Source organism: Tachyglossus aculeatus, chromosome 9 (assembly GCF_015852505.1).
Source record: "Tachyglossus aculeatus isolate mTacAcu1 chromosome 9, mTacAcu1.pri, whole genome shotgun sequence".
Lineage (NCBI taxonomy): Eukaryota > Metazoa > Chordata > Mammalia > Monotremata > Tachyglossidae > Tachyglossus > Tachyglossus aculeatus.
In genome coordinates, this window is record NC_052074.1 from 54,076,415 (window position 1) to 54,093,507 (window position 17,093).

Below are 17,093 nucleotides of genomic sequence, written 5' to 3' on the forward strand. Positions count from 1 at the left end.
TTTGGTTTGTCTGTTTCACTTCGTTTAGTGCCTTATCTACATATCTCTGCCTCCCTCTGCTGTATTGCTAATTACACATGATCCCCTCCTAGACCTTAATTCCCTCCCCCACTCTTTTCAGGTGAATAGTCTACATCTTGAATTACTTCTTATTGATTTCCCAATGTAGCGGGCTTTCATATATTTGGATTTGATAACTTGGATATAAAGTGCTTTAAAAACAATCAGTTCAGTATTTTGTACCTTATAGATAGTTTTTCCATAAGTGGCTTAATTCATTCATTCAATCGTATTTATTGAGCACTTACTGTGTGCAGAGCACTGTACTAAGCGCTTGGGAAGTAGAAGTTGGCAAGATAAAAAAATAACATCATTTTAACATCCGATTTTCCACTAGCTCAAAATTTTATTTCGTAGAACTAAAGCCTTCTGTTACTCTAGTTCAGAACTGATTTGTTGCTTGGTGAAGGGTGGAAAGAAAATAATCTATGCCCTATTAATAAAATTCTATTGTCAGTCAATAATTTTTTGTAAAAATCATTTAACCTCATGTACAAACCATATGATGCTAACGCCTAGAGTATCATCTGCATTGATCTTCAAATAAGTTAAGCATCATTTTGGAAAAGTCTAGATGCCTTGACTCCTCAATTTAAAGCAATGACAGATCTTCTTCCCCTTGTATTTATCCAATACAGATCCTGTTTATTGATAAGGGGAATTCTGTATTGAAGAGACAAAATTCCCTCCCTGTTTCTCCAGGCAACCAAAGATATCTTGCTAAGCAGCATATCTTGATGGTACTTAGAGAGCCTATTTCACCCCTCTTTTAGGTAATCTATAGAAATTGGATTACTTTTCCTCCTTTATTTCTTTCCATAAATTCCAAGATCCTTGAAAATCAGAATGCAGAGAAATAATTTCAACAAGTGTTCCCTTGAGAATATCCCAGAATAAAGTTATTTGAATTTCTAGAATTCAGCCTTTAGTTTTGCATGAAGCAGCACTAAACTTCATAACGAAATAAGAGTCTCTTAATTAGAAAATTATGGGAGGTGAGAAAAACATGGCAAAAACACTAGGGACTAGTAGGAGGAATCTAGTGGTTGGGAGGACACACATTTCAATGATAAACCCAATTCAAGATACCTAAAACAGTCAATAGTTTTCAGCAAATACATTTTGAGCTCACTGCAGTAGACAAACCCACAAACGAGCGCATGAATGATTATTTCCATAAATGCAGATCAATTGCAGTGGAAAATAAGGGATTTGCATTTTTAATTATGGGCCCAAGTTAGGTACAAAATTGTGTATGTATAGCATTTTATTTATAAATTGAAAAAAAAAGTATGGTTTAAGCGTGATATAGTTTTTCCCCTTTGCTACTTGTTCTTTCACTGTTTAAGGGATGTACAGTGAAGGAGGTGAAAAATCCACAGTACCTACCCAATAAATACTACCCCCTAAAGTTAGAAAGAGATAAAAGGAGGGGAACATTTATTTAAGAGCTCTTATGCCTGTCACCATGAAGCATATGTTCACAGCCTCCCTACCACTTGGACTGTCCAAGGTGACATCTGGGCATTTGCTTAATTGTCTGTAGGGTAAGCGTTGCCTTTTACATTTTTCCAGAGCATCATGGATTGTGGCATGAAATGAGAGGACAGGTCCAGGAAGCCCTTGCCCAGAGAAGGGACCAACCAGAAGGGCATAAAGTTAGCATGGTGAGAGCCATGTTCGCAAGTGGACCTTGGAATTATTTAACTTTGAAACTGCATTGCAGTTGTTCCCTAGGAAAAAGGATCTAATAGCCCCTCGGTTCTTAGTCCTCAGTGCCGAGTCTTTTCAATCACTGACAAGGATTTGGTCTGACTCACAGACTCTGCTACAGGGATCAGTTGGACTAACCTATAAATGAGGCTTTATAATATCAGCTCTGAAGAGAATGGTGTTTCACCTTCACTCAATAGGAAAAGTCATTAGTGATAAAGCTGGCCATAAATCAGCCTTCATAGCTCTCTGTTTGGTCTGTGGTGGTCTTTGGGCATAGGGAAAAAAATACAAGCAACCTTTTCATTTTAAAAATACAAGCAACCTTTTCATTTTACCACTTGTTAGGAAAACCCAATATTCTAACTCAAAACTAAGTATGTAAACTTGATATTGCCTCATAGATATTTCTGGAGATTACAGCCTTAGCTTTATTATTCTATTTAAAACAGGCAGCCTCATAGCTTAGGGAGCCGAAAAACCATAGATTTACATTCCAAGTTAGAAACCTGGACATGCTCCATTAGCCAGCATCCAAACAATTGCTCTGCTGCTGAAGCTCATCTTCCTTCAAGGAGGCCTTAAATCAGCACTCAGCATCTTTCTTAAATACTGAAACTTCTTATCAAGTTCTGGGAAAGGAAAGCAAAATCCTTTCATATTTATACTGCTTGACTCAAGCCCAGAAGAAAACAACATTAGGAGTCAATCAAATAGCACTCCAGGCCTATAGAATCTCAAATTAAGATAGTATTTTGAGCAAATGTCATACTGGCCATACCTTTGGGGCTCAGTACAGTTAGTTCTTTACGACCTACGGGAGGTTCAGGAGGGTGCCACATGTTGAGAGAGGGAAATAAGCTGCAAGTGAAGTGGTTCTGCTTCCTAGTATTTGTTTCATTGCTGTGAAGCTGTGACTCGGGGGTTCAACTGGGGAATGTGCAAATAACCCCTAAGGACAAGGATTATGCCCCTTGGGTGGAGCCACAGTTTCTTTTTTGAAAATGGTTCACCTACCTGTTGCTCTGTTAGGGACGGGAAGGAAATGTGTTTGTGTGTGTGTTTTGGAGGGGGAAGTTCCAGCAGAGTTATTATCCCACAACCATGCACAGTCCTATCCAAGGTTATTTTTCTTAGGAAATGAGTGAGTGCATTTCCTGGATTTTGAGAATTAACATGGCACCTAATTTGATGTGTTTCTGGAAACAAGGGAAGGATCAATAGTCAGGCATTCCGGGCCTTTGGGTATTTTCTTTGTTTTCTTGACTGGGAGTCAAGAAGAATGCTGAGCCAGGGTGAGTGATTTTCATTTTCTCCTGAAGGAATCATTTCAGACTCTTGTGTTAGCTTGTCAGAGGATCTGATTCAGGAAGAGGTGATCTTCTGAAGGGATACAACCACCAAAGAATTTTTGAAACCTTGTTTCTCACAGATGGGAGTAGGAAAACAGGAGACTGTATTGAAAGTGGCCCTTCCTGAAAGAGGCAAGTTAACACAAAAGCACATTTGTTCTTCTCTGCTACTACAGTGGGGGATAATGTGTCTCTACCCCCTCTCAAGAGCCTGCCAAAGGTTGTTATCCTTTTGGAAGGTTTGTCCTTACCCTGTTTCACTGTTATCCGTTACATCCCTCATTTGGTAAGTCTCATTCCATTGTTTGGGAATCATCAATTTCTAATTTCTAACTTTAACTGATTGTTTTACAGACTTACTCTATCAGGGACTAGTTTCTAAAGGCAAAATAATTTTATCGTGATGATTGCCTTCCTAACAAACTAACTAAAGATAATGTCTGTCAGCCAGGCAAATGTTTGAGTTACTTATTTCTAACATTTAGATGGTTGTTTATGATTTCCCTTTACTGCATCCCAAACTCCTGGGGTGGCTTGTGTTCTCTCCAGGAAGTTTTGACTTCGCAACAACACGTGATTCTCCTAAGGCTTTAGGGCACTGAGACTAGATTTGTTTTGCTTTTTTTTCCCCCCTCTTTTTTAGCTGGATTTGTATAAAAGCCAGAAAGAAGATGCATATAGAGTAGGCCATTTGTGCCCGATTTGATTTTCACAAATACAGTGCTGCTCTTTAATTGTGTGGCTTCCCCTCTCCGTAAACCACTTAGAACCCATATTGGCTAAGCAGTGCAGCCCCTTGTTTGAGAGCCTCCAGCCCTTTAAACCCGGGACTTCTTCCAGCTGGCAGGTCAGATGTGCTAATTGCATGGTACATGTCTTCACCATGCATGTACATGGCAACTGTAGCTGAGACCTGTGTTTTTTCTTATTCAATCCTTTTTGCCTTCATCCACTCTCTTCTACCTGGACCTTATATATTATGGGCAAGAAGAAGAAAATACCTTGATATTTTTTTTTTGTATTGTTGGAATAGCTATCAAGCTGTGAGGAGGCATCTTTTAGGTTAGATACAGATACTCAAATCCTACATCCTCAAGTGTTAGTAGGCTGAATGTGGGAGTGTTAACTCGTCCTGGACGGGGAATGTGACTGGTTATTGTTATATTGTGCTCTCCCAAGTGCTTAGTAAAGTGCTTTGCACACAGTAAGCACTCAATAAATGCGGTTGAATAATTGAGTGAATGAAGTTTTTCACATTTGGACTGAAAGCTCATAGGGACAGGTGTGGTGTCCCCTGCTTTTGAACATTGTGAGACCGACTGTTTTTTATGGTATTGTTAAGCACTTACTATGTGCCAGGCACTATACTAAGTGTTGGGCCACATACCAGCCAATCAGGTTGGACACAGTCCATGTCCCACACAGGACCTCACAGTCTTAATCCCCATTTTACAGATGAGGTAACTGAGGCCCAGAAAAGTTGAGTTGCCCAGCAGACAAGTGACAGAGTCAGGATTGGAACCCAGGTCAATCAATCAATCAGTCGTATTTATTGAGCGCTTACTGTGTGCAGAGCACTGTACTAAGCGCTTGGGAAGTACAAGTTGGTAACATAGTCCTTCTGACTCCCAGGCTGATGCTCTATCCAGTAAACCATGCTGCTAACAGACCTGATGTCTGTTAGCCCCACTTTGTGAAAGAAATCGAAGGCTGTTTATAGGTTTGGCTTTTTAAAAAATAATGGAAGTAGAGAGAGATGGGAAGGATCTACCTAGTGGGATGGGACCTTTAAAAGTGTTCACATTTTATTTTTACCACATTGGGCTTCCCTTGCAGTTAAACTTTCTGATAAATTAGCTGTACTGAGGGGACTCTGTGAAGAAAACTCCTTCAGAGATAGACCGGTTTCACTACCACATTTGGATTTGTGAATAGTAATGGAGCTAAGAACAGAGGGTCAGGGTTTCTTTTAGAGGACCCAAGTAACAGTCTCTGAGACAGAGTTGCTTTTTGAGAAGAATCACTGGCAAAATACGCAGATGCAAGAAGAACATAGGAAAAGCTTCCTTTTATTTTCAGAACACGATATCAACCAAACCGTGGAAACCGAAGAAACGAGGCCATGATGGAACAAAGGACCGTTATGTCACTTTAGGAAGCATGTAGTTCTGTCTGTGAGGTTTAATATATTGTGTTCCTGCTTTTGTCTGATAGGTCATTGCTTGTGAACAGCAGTATGACTACTCCTATGATGCTCGGTGTGACGTATGGTCCCTTGGGATAACGGCTATTGAACTGGGTGATGGAGATCCACCATTATTTGACATGCATCCTGTGAAAACTCTCTTTAAGATTCCCAGGTATGGCACTAGATGGCTCTCTTGACTCATTCTTTTTTTGTTTATTTGGGAATCTAGTTAGCTGTATAATAAGTATTTGGAATATAATTTCTCCCTAAAATAAAAAAAAAAAACAGATTTAAAAAATCTTCAACAGAAGGGAAAACGCTGTATAAGGAAAATCTACAACCAGGTATCCTAACACTTACTGAACCAATTGCATTCTGTATTTATCTGATTTTTTTCCCCCCTTAGGAGTGTTCCCAAAAGAGCAAAATAGAATTTTCTTAATGAAATAAAGAAAACTGTCAGTTTCAGTATTGGCTAACAACATTTCCATTCCTTTTTAATGGAAGAAAGTGTTTAGGATTGACATTCATTTGGCATGTTAGCCTGTTATGTGGGGAAAATTATTACAAAGAGGAATATTTATCACGAGCTATACTGTGTATAATGGATACTTACCGCGGTATGTATGGTATCTGAAAATGCTGTCCCAGTTAGTCAAAATGTCAAACCTCTGATTCCTTAATCTGCTTCGATAGTAGCACCCAGAAAAATGAGATTTAGGCACAGAGAATGCAAATGCAAGTGTATTTTTAGATGTGTAATATTACATACATATTTTCTTCAAAAAAACTGGATTGCCAGGGATAATACGTTCAGTGCTGATATTACTGATTTTATTTTATTTTATTTTATTTTTAATTTGAGTGGCACTTCTGTTTGGACAGTTCAGGCTCTTAAGAACAACAAAACTGTGGCAATAATAGCATCAGTAAGCTATCACAGAAATCTTTTAAGCTGGTTGTAGACTGATATATATTTGTGTCTTTCCCATTTCATTTACATAAGCAGAAAGACCGCTGCCCGATAGCAGTTGAAAATCTCCAACAATACAAGTGTTTGACCTTTGTTATCTGCACAATCACATTGTTACCACAGCCTTTTAAAATTTCTACTGATTATAATTTGCATTTCTGATTAGGTCTATTTATATGTAGATGAGACCGTTTTAGGTTCTGAGTCATAATGTTATCTTTGCATACCCAACCCAGACATGAACAGCCACCAATATTCTAAGAATTATTCAGACACACACTGCAGTTTATCTTGGTGCCTTTACACAAATGTTAAACAGGTCGCATGGGAAGCATCAGGGTCTTCAGTGAGTATACCACATTTTTTAGGTGAGTGCTCACAACAGTTTTATAGGGCAGGAATCATGTTTGAGACGGGAAGAATATTGATCTAATAGCAAACTATATGGAATAACCCTTGCAAATGCTTTGCATTTTTCCTGATTTACTATGCGTTCATCAATCAGTCGTATTTATTAAGCACTTACTGTGTGCAGAACACTGTGCTAAGCACTTGGGAGAGTACAGTATAACGGAGTTGGTAGGTATGCTTCCTGTCCACAGTGAGCTTCCAGTCTAGAGGGGGGTACAGATGTTAATATAAATACATTGCAATATATACACTATATATAATATATATTACCATACATACAATATATGCAGTATCCAATACGATATGCACTAGTGCTGTGGGGCTCAGGGAGGGGTGAATAGGGGTGTAAATCCAAGTGCAAGGTGACACAAAAGGGAGTGGGAGAAGAGGAAATGAGGGTTTAGTCAGGGAATGCTTCTTGGAGGAGATGTAATTTTAATATGGCTTTGAAGGCGAGGGAGTGGTCGTCTGTCGGCTAAGAAGAGGAAGGGCATTCCAGGTCAGAGGCAGGATGTGGGCAAGAAGTTGGCAGCGAGGTTGACGAGATGGAGGTACAGTGAGTAGATTGGCATTAGAGGAGTGAAGTGCGTGGGCTGGTTCATAGTAAGAAATCAGGGACGTAAGGTAGGAGGGGGCGAGGTGATTGAGTGCTTTAATGCCAATCGCAAGGAGTTGCTGTTTGATGCAGAGATGGATGGGCAAACACTGGAGATTCTTGAGGAATGGGGAAATGTGACCTGAACGGTTTTGTAGAAAAGTGATCCGGTAATCAATCAATGGTATTTATTGAGCACTTCCTATGTGCAGAGCACCGTACTAAATACTTGGGAGAGTACAGTATAACGGAATTAGAAGGCCCATTACATGCCCATAAAGAGTTTACAGTCTAGAGGGGGAGACAGACATCAATATGAATAAATACGTAACTTTTAATACAGAATTTAAAGATGTGTGCAAAGTGAATGTTGGGTTTGGGGTGGGGCAGACATCAGATGTCCAAAGTCACAGATCTAAGTGCATAGACAACGCAGAAACTGGGGAAAAGAGGGCTGAGTCGAGGAAGGCCTCTTGGAGGAAATGCAGCTAAGTCTGGACTGGAGGAAAGGGAGGATTTTAGTAATGCTGTGAAGGTTGAACCACTAGGATTTGGTGACAGAGGGAATATGTGGGTTGAAAGAGGTGAATTGAGGATAACGCCAAGGTTACAGGATTGTGAGACTGGGGAAATGGTGGTGCTGTTTATAGTTACAACGGGGAGGACAGGGTTTGGTTGGAAAGATAAGGAGTTTGGTTTTGGATATGTTAAGTTTGATGTTTCAGTGAGACATCGAACTAGAGATGCCCTGAAGGCAGGAGAAAATGCTGGTTACAGAGAAGGAGAGAGATAAGAGCTCAAGATGCAGATTTGGGAATTATCCACGTAGAGATGATCTGCTATTAAGATGGACAACTAGGGATAGTTAGGTCTATAACTACAAATGGCACACCTGCCTCATTCAGCCATGTTTCCATGTGTGCTACTAGTCATACGAAGTTGAGAACGAGAATGTGGATGGCTCAGTGAACACCATTACTGTTATTACTACTATTACTACGCAAGCACCGAATGGTGGTTGACCCTAATGGAAGTCCTGCGTAGGGACTTGGCCTGGGATATTGCCGAAGAAATTGTTGGTTGCCAAAGAAACAGCAGTCTTTGGGGAGCACCATGGGTACCTGTACCCTCACCTGGAGAAGGGTGATAGAGATGATGCCCTAAACATTGCCTGCCTCACCCTACATTTTGTGATGACCTAACTGGTGAGCTTCACTCTTCCAGTGCCAAAGCCTATAGAACCTTATTATGTTATGAGAAAATAATCTTCCTTTCAGTGTGGTTTAATGGAAAGAGCACATGTCTGGGAGCCAGAAGACCTGGGTTCTAATCCTGGCTCCACCATTTGCCTGCCGTGTGACCCTGGGCAAGTCACTTTATTGCCCTGGGCCTCAGTTTCTTCATTTGTAAAATAGGGATTCAATGCTTGTTCTTGCTCGTACTAAGATGAGCCCCACGTGGGACAGGGAATGTGTTTTTTCTCACCCCAGGGTTTAGCATAGCTTAGTGCAGCACAGAGTAAGTGTTTAACAAATATCACAGATTATTACCGTCATCATCAAGACCCTACAATGTATGCAGCAACTTAATTCAGTGAATAAAGCCACTTAATGATGAAATGCTCAGCCACCCTCCCTACCACACGCAACTCTGGGAAGTAAATAGCCCAATATTGGTTGTCCTAGAAACTGCAGTTCCTGGCCCCTTAAATGTCTGAGCGGGCCTATTTAGATTATACTTCTCTTCCTGATCCGTCAAGGGGCTATAAAAGGTGACTCACTATTTTTACGTGTGAACATTGTGAAAAAGCCCGGATTAAATCTTACCTTGAGTAGTATCATCTTCGAACATATTGATCTGTTGTCACTATTTGTTACTTTCTTAGCTCTCTCATTGCCCTAAAGATTGTTACAAAATGGCAGTTAGCAGGGAGGACTCTGGCCTGTGGTGAAAATAGTCTAGGAGATGACAGAGCTTGTGCAGTTACTGACTCTCTCTCTCCTAACCATCTCCTGCCCTCGGTCCCAGCTCAGCTCTGCAAACCACCCCATCACATCCCCATGGCGTCCCTGTGTGCCTCTCCTTCCCTTTCCAAGCCATCCCTGCAGTCAGTTAACCCAATCCCACTCTGCACAGCTTTTTTTGTTGTTGTTGTTGTTGTTCTAACATGTTCCACTGTTGCCGTCCTTTTCCTTTCCCTACTTCATAGGTCCCTTCTAGCCCATTCACCCTGCCTGAAACCTCCCAAGTCACGGGGCGGCAGGATAGACTGACTTTCTAGACTGTGAGCCCACTGTTGGGTAGGGACTGTCTCTATATGTTGCCAACTTGTACTTCCCAAGTGCTTAGTACAGTGCTCTGCACACAGTAAGCGCTCAATAAATACGAGTGATGATGATGAATAAATACGATTGAATGAATGAATAGGGCCAGGACAAGATAGGAGGAGAGAGCAGTGGTGGTTCACCCCCTCCACCCTGACTGTCTGGTGAAAGTATGAAAGGACATGAAGGGCACCCAGCTGTCATGGAACTTTTGAGGTTCATAATACATGGGCAAAACTCCCCTCTGGGAGGTTGCATTATAAGATGGGGTGATACATGTGTCACACATGCTACCCAACAAATATGCATAGCGAGAGTGTGTGTGTATAATTGTCATATATATAATTATATAGACATGTCAATGTTCCTGGCTCGTTACTTCCTATTCTTGTTTCCCTCTATGATTAGGCTTGAAACTGGTCCTGAGGGAGGAGTGATTTACAAACTGAGGCTGTAGGAAACAAGTGAATTCATCCCAACCCTCCTTTCTAGTGAAGTTGATGCTTACTCAGACTCCAGGGCTTAATGACGTATCTTTGTATAGTGGGACTCTTGCTTTATAATCGCAGTTTGTTTCTAGCCCAGGTGTTAGGCTGAGTAGAACTAGGGTGTGTCACCAAAAATGGGAAATTATAAGGTCAGGGCTTGGGAAGATACATTTTGTACTTGAAGAAAATGTGTGTGGCTCATCTAATACGTAGACTTCTAGAGGAAATTTCTTGGCCCATGTTGCCTACTCTGGAATTTCACCTGCAACATCTTCAGTCAAAAAGGATAAACATGTGATTTCTCCGAAGGGTCTTGCATTTCCTGCTATTCTCATACTGAAACTCTGCTAATTCTGTTGTACTCTCCCAAGCACTTAGTGCAATGCTCTGCACATAGTAAGCACTCAATAAATGCCATTGATTGATTGCTTGAAACCGGGAAACGGATATAGTTCCCAGTTCATTCATTCATTCAGTCGTATTTATTGAGTGCTGACTATGCAGAGCACTGTACTGAGCACTTGGGAAGTACAAATTGGCAACATGAGTTCTGCAGAACATTCTAGCTCAGGGTAGGGCAATAACATTTGGCCCACAGATCAGACTTGGGAGTGAATAAGAGGCCAGAAGGTGTGGGTTGGAGTGGTATTTAGCATCCAGTGTCAACACATCGTACTCCTAATGCTGAATATTGAAACTGTTGCCAGTTGCAAGCCAGGTGCTATTATTGCTGATAACGGGGCCAGGAGAATCAGTTTGAATGTAGCAGCAGCTACATTTTGCCCATATCTGGCTAGTTGTGGGTTTCCTGCCACTTGGTGCCTAGGTTGCTATTTTCTGAGTTGGGGGGAGGAGGAAGTCAAATTTGTCCTAGGCCTGTCCGGGAATCGGTGAACTAAACCTTGGGAGGAAGCGGGCTGACCCAGCCTTCCGTGGTATCCTTGGATTTGTGCTCACCCCCAGAGTCTCCTGTCCGTGGCCAAGCTCCCAGGAATGGCATGGGCAAACCCCTCCTCCTCCTCCTTGGGGCCCTATTTTCTCTATTGTAGAAAGATAGAAAGCACGCAGCTTCCCAGTTCAACCTGGGCAGTGGCCCCATTCTCTATAATCTCTGTGACTGATCTGCCACTCCTGAGACACTGTGGTTTTTTGGGCTTCTACAAGCACCAGGTCTGCAAGGAATTTCAGAATGACCTGGATTTGCCTTTTGCATTAGGGGAGATTTGGTCTGGTAGATTGCTGAGACTGATCCCAAAAGCTACAGTAGGGTGAGGCTGAATTACCGATATTTGGATCTTGCAGCCGCACAGTTGGGTTGGATAATGGTTACAAGAGAATGAAGCCCCTCCCAAGAATTTAGAGGAACAGAGATGGAAACTGCTCTGCCAGCTGGCCTATCCCTCACCCTCTCGAAGGAAACAAGGGTTTATTTATTACAAGTTGGGGTGCTTACTCTGGAAACCTCTTCACAGCAAGTCATATAGCCTCTGCGTTTATTTGGGGCCAGGATGCAAAAGTATAGCCCAGTCTCCCAATGCAAATTGATTAGTTTCACTTCATTCCTTTTAGGCAGAAGGTTTCCAAGATTTCCAACTGGAATTTTTTTGGCTCAAGGTGGATGGCAGTGAAGGACCCCTCTCTCAGGTCCCCAAAGCACTGCTTAACGATAATCCTTTCTCAGACATTATCCCTTCCTGCTTGCAGGAACATCTGGGAACATCATCAGTGTCAGTAGAGAAGGTAAAAATTGGTGCTTTGAATAAAGGATCCACTTGAATATTTGCCCAGCTCTCTCTCACTCAAAATTTGTTTCATGTTTTAGACCAAGATGGCTTTCAGCACTATTAGACTTCAATAGGAATTGTTATTTTATGCGCCAAATGCACAAACAAGCACTGAATCCAAGCTCTTGTTAAATGATAGGAACAGTCCTGACCAGAAAAGGCTTTATTTTAGGATCAGGAAAGGTGCCTATTGAGAAGCAGAACAAAGGGAATCTAAACGTTTTTGGCATATCATATAATTGTAGAAGGGTTTCCCTGCCTGTGGTCATACCACCCAAGGGGCATTCAGGCATTTTCACCGTGTCATGTAATGTAAGCTGCCTCGGTTGATATTTTTTTTTATGTATTTAAGCGCTTACTATGTGTCAAACACTGTACTAAGTATGGAAAAGCAGCTTCAGTGTCCAGTGGCTAATCTCAATCTCCCCTATATGAGCCCAGAGCCCACTCCCCTCCTCAAAAATCTCCAGTGGCTACCAGTCAATCTGCGCATCAGGCAGAAACTCCTCACCCTGGGCTTCAAGGCTGTCCATCCCCTCGCCCCCTCCTACCTCACCTCCCTTCTCTCCTTCTACAGCCCAGTCCGCACCCTCCGCTTCTCCACCACTGACCTCCTCACTGTACCTCGTTCTCGCCTGTCCCGCCGTCGACCCCCGGCCCACGTCCTCCCCCGGGCCTGGAATGCCCTCCCTCTGCCCATCCGCCAAGCTAGCTCTCTTCCTCCCTTCAAGGCCCTGCTGAGAGCTCACCTCCTCCAGGAGGCCTTCCCACACTGAGCCCCTTCCTTCCTCTCCCCCTCGTCCCCCTCTCCATCTCCCCATCTTACCTCCCTCCCTTCCCCACAGCACCTGTATATATGTATATATGTTTGCACATATTTTTTTTACTCTATTTATTTATTTAATTCATTTGTACATATCTATTCTATTTATTTTATTTTGTTAGTATGTTTGGTTTTGTTCTCTGTCTCCCCCTTTTAGACTGTGAGCCCACTGTTGGGTAGGGACTGTCTCTATGTGTTGCCAATTTGTACTTCCCAGGCGCTTAGTACAGTGCTCTGCACATAGTAAGCGCTCAATAAATACGATTGATGATGATGATGATGTTGACTGGGGAATTTATCTGGCCTTTTGGGGAGAGGGCGTCCTGGGAAAATCAGAAAGTGTAGCCCAAACCCTTCTTCCCTTTCATTCCTTTATTTGCTTGTCTTTCCCCTGCTGATTCCCAACAACCAGTTCACCCAAACCTAGCTGATCTCCTTTTGGTTTGGTCCCTGATGGACAGAAATGCGGGTACTTCCTTTCAAGTTGAGGGCTCAAGGCACTGTCGGGCTATTTGCGCTAATGAAAGACAAGGAGAGTGTGAATAAATCAGATACATAGAAAATTCAAAATCCTCATTCCAGCCTTTATTACTTACCCTCCGCAAGGACTGCCAACATCTGATAGTTCTTGTGGGTAACCTCTATTTTGCCATCCCTTGTCCATTGGTGGGAGCATTAATATAAGGAGGGGAATGGGTTAGAGGCAAGGAGCAGAAAGGTAAGGGAGAAGTGAAGGTTAATGGATTATTAATCCATGAATAATCAAGAGTCAATTAAATGACCCAGGGGCACCTGGCTGCTTGTTCCAGTTATACATTTCTCACCGAGTTTACTGTTCTTCTGTAACAAAAGGTGATCCCTGATCAGATTTTTCATGCAAATTAGATATCACGCAGAATCTCCCTGCTTCGCACTTGGCTCATTCAAAAATTTAGGCATTAGCACTGAATTCTAAATGGCATCTGGTTCTTGCCTGGCTTCTCTGCGGGAAAGGGAAAGCAGAGGACTGTGGAGCCCAGATTTTAAGAACTGTTTCACTGTTGCAGAATTGCCACTAGAATATTTTCCTTTAGGGCCAAGAAGGAAAAAAGGAAATTAAAACTGAACCATGTCTGGTCTGTGAGGTAATGAACTGAGGGTGGTGTTTTATGGGACAATTCCTCTGGATTTTGCTCTTGGGCCTCTGGATATACTCACTTACCCACAAAATTCAGTAATTTGCTTTTTAAGAATGCTTAGCCTCCAATTCTGTCCTTAGGCAAGAAGTGCTAAAATAATTAGGATAGCTTTACACTTACTAAGTACCAAACTATGGTAAAAAGTTTCCAGATTACCAGAACACAGCAAGATGCAGTCTTACCCTTGCAGTGGTAATGATAGTTGTGATATTTAAGTGCTCATTATGTACTAAGCACTGGGGTAAATACAAGATGATCAGGTCAGACATAGGTCCTGTTCCACATGAGGCTCACTCTCTAAGAAATGAGAGAAGGTATTGAATTTCTACTTTACAGATGAAGAAACTGAGATTCAGCCAAGTGAAGCAGCATATCTTAACGGAAGGAGCCCGGGCTTGGGAGTCGGAGGTTGTGGGTTCTAATATCGCCTCCATCACTTATCTGCTTTGTGACCTTGGGTAAGTCACCTAACGTCTCCGTGCCAGTTACCTCATCTGTAAAATGGGGATGACGACTGTGAGCCTCACGTGGGACAACCTGATCCTTGTTTCTACCCTAGTGCTTAGAACAGTGCTTGGCACTTAGTAAGTGGTTAACAGGTACCATTAAAAAAAGCCCAAGATCACATAGCAAACAAATGCAACAAAAGAGGCTGTTGAAAGTGGGCTGTCTTTTAGGAGTCTCCCCTGACCTCCCCCACACCTTTCCTCATGGGTCTTCTGGAGGGTGGGAATTCATTCAATCATATTTATTGAGCACTTACTGTGTGCAGAGCACTGTACTAAGCACTTGGGAAGTACAAGTTGGCAACATATAGAGACGGTCCCTACCCAACAGTGGGCTCACAGTCTAGAAGGGGGAGACAGACAACAAAACAAAACATGTGGACAGGTGTCAAGGCATCCGAATAAATAGAAATAAAGCTAGATGCACATCATTAACAAAATAAATAGAATAGTAAATATGTACAAGTAAAATAGAGTAATAAATCTTTTGCAAACATATGTACAGGTGCTGTGGGGAGGGGAAGGAGGTAGGGCGGGGGGGATGGGGAGGAGGAGAGGAAAAAGGAGGCTCAGAGAACTTGGTAGTCCTATTGCCAAATGTTCATTGTAGCCAGGGGCAGCTTCCAGAAGAAGACATCATCTTTATTCTCCACTCTTAATTATTTTTAAACTTGAGGAGTTGAGCATCTGTAACTCTGAATACCTGCCGAGTGGATGTGCTGCGCACCTTGAGTTCTGGCAGAGATGAGGATTTTCAACCTGTTTTCTGTGGTTTCCAATGTAAATGAAAGATTGTGATTTTGTTCTTCCATAATGTGTTGTAACCAGGTGGCAAACAGGGTGTGACTGTGGTTATTTTAACCTGCAGCACAGTTACAGGGGATGTAACAGGTCACCCAGAAAGAAGAGGCAGCACAGTAAAGGCTGTGAGTTATTGATTTCCTTCATGTGCTTTGTTTTCCAAAGCCATAGACTCTTACTCTAACTTTCTGTTTGGTTTGTCAAAGTCTTTTCTGCTGACTATTTAGGTTCTTAAATAGCAGAGTGAATGAGGAAGGAGAACAAGTAAGAAAGATTGCAAATGGACCTTTGCAACAGGAAACACACGAATTGTACAACATTTTACTTATTTTAGAGAGCCTGAAATTATGATGCTTTTACCCCCTGGAAATTGCTGAGTTGAATTTTTGATAGTGTCTCTTGCTGTCTGCTCACTCTTTATTTTGGTGATCTGAGTGTTTGAGCACATGAAAAGGTAGGTGTTATTTCCTCAAAAGGGAGAGCATCGCATTCTTACAAAAGTGTTTTCCTTAATAAGGCTTTAATTTTGCACTGATGATTACCATATGCCTCCGTGACTACCTGTAGTCCATCCCAGGGACATAAATTCCAGACATTGCAGGGTATAGTGGGGGGCCAGAGTGATATGAAAGAAAGACTCAAGATGGAATCCCTAAGGTGAGAGAGTCACTAGCTTTGTGGCCGCATCCCAGCACCTGAAAGACCTAGGGAAGTATCAAGTAGGATCCTGCTTTTGACTGAAGAGTTAGATGGGAATCAGCCTCATGGTCATGTTAACAAAAGAGCATCAAGGCAGAGTCTGTCCAGGCTCTTTCCCCATCCCTCTTTGTTGGTTGCATTAGTTTTGCCTTGGGGTTCTTTGTGGAGATTCTGGCACGATCAGAATAACATTCTTCCAAGTCACCAGAAACTCCCACAAATGGCTCCGGGATGGGCCTGTTCATTACCAGAGTAGTTTGGACCCCTTCAGCTGGGGCCGCTGCGACTCTGCATGGAAGGGGGCACACGGGGGAATGGCAGCAAAAGTCGGGGCAGTGGATCTCCCTTCTTTTAACTGTTCCCTCTCCTTTTTCCCTTCCTTTCTTTTGCCATTAAAAAAAGGGATATTCAGTGTGGGTCAAACACTGGGCGATGGGTGCCTACAAAATAATCAGATCAAACTCAGTCCCTGTTCCTCACAATGCAGATGAAGAAATCAAGGTACAGAAATGATAAGTGACTTGCCCAGGGTCATGCGGATGGCAAGGTGCAGAACCAGGACTGGAATCTGGGTCTCCTGCTCTCCAAGTCCATGCTCTTTCCACTCTGCCATGCAGCCCTTCCCTCCATGACCTCCCCATCCAGCCAAGATGATGAGAAATGTGGTCACCTTAGACACCCTCTCTTTGCTGGCTATATTTTAGAAGGTCACAGTCTAGTTGGGCAGAGCCACAGTAAGGATTTGATGGCAAGTGATATAATTGGTGCATTTTTCAGTTTGCCCTCTGCCATTAATAAAACTCTTTTCTTTTCTGGGTTTACTCGAGGCCTTGATTTTAAACTTCGGACACTGCTGGGTTATAACCTTGGCTCTGCTCACCCATCACCTCGCAGCTGAATTTTTGCCTGTCTTTGGAAAAGAATGCTTGGTGCTTAGAAAAGATGAGGAAGCACTTGGAAATCTTCAAATGAAAACCATGTTTTCTTCCAAATACAGTCAGTTCTGCCGTACTGAGTGTTTCCGTGGGAGAATTCCAGCGGCACACACCTGCCCGGATGCTCAGCGCTGCAGGGTTGGGAAAATGGTTTTGCACATTTGCATAATTGGTCAAGGCATGAATATTATGCCATGAGTTTTCTGTGGCATAAGACTCATCAAGAGCACAACCCCCTCATTTTAGAACTGACTGTACAGAAT

General features: G+C 42.5%; 1 protein-coding gene across 2 annotated transcripts in view; it reads left to right on the plus strand.

The window, feature by feature from the left end:
- MYO3B (myosin IIIB) overlaps window positions 1-17,093 on the plus strand; it is a 304,584-nt gene that overhangs the window by 19,369 nt on the left and 268,122 nt on the right. Inside the window, exons 6-7 of one of the 2 annotated variants that reach the window (XM_038751210.1) lie at window positions 5,340-5,485; window positions 11,809-11,845. In XM_038751210.1, the coding sequence (XP_038607138.1) occupies window positions 5,340-5,485; window positions 11,809-11,839 (177 nt within the window). In that variant the 3' untranslated portion in view covers window positions 11,840-11,845. Of the gene's footprint in view, window positions 1-5,339; window positions 5,486-11,808; window positions 11,846-17,093 lie in introns of those variants that run through there. The other variant, XM_038751211.1, reaches the window with a different exon arrangement.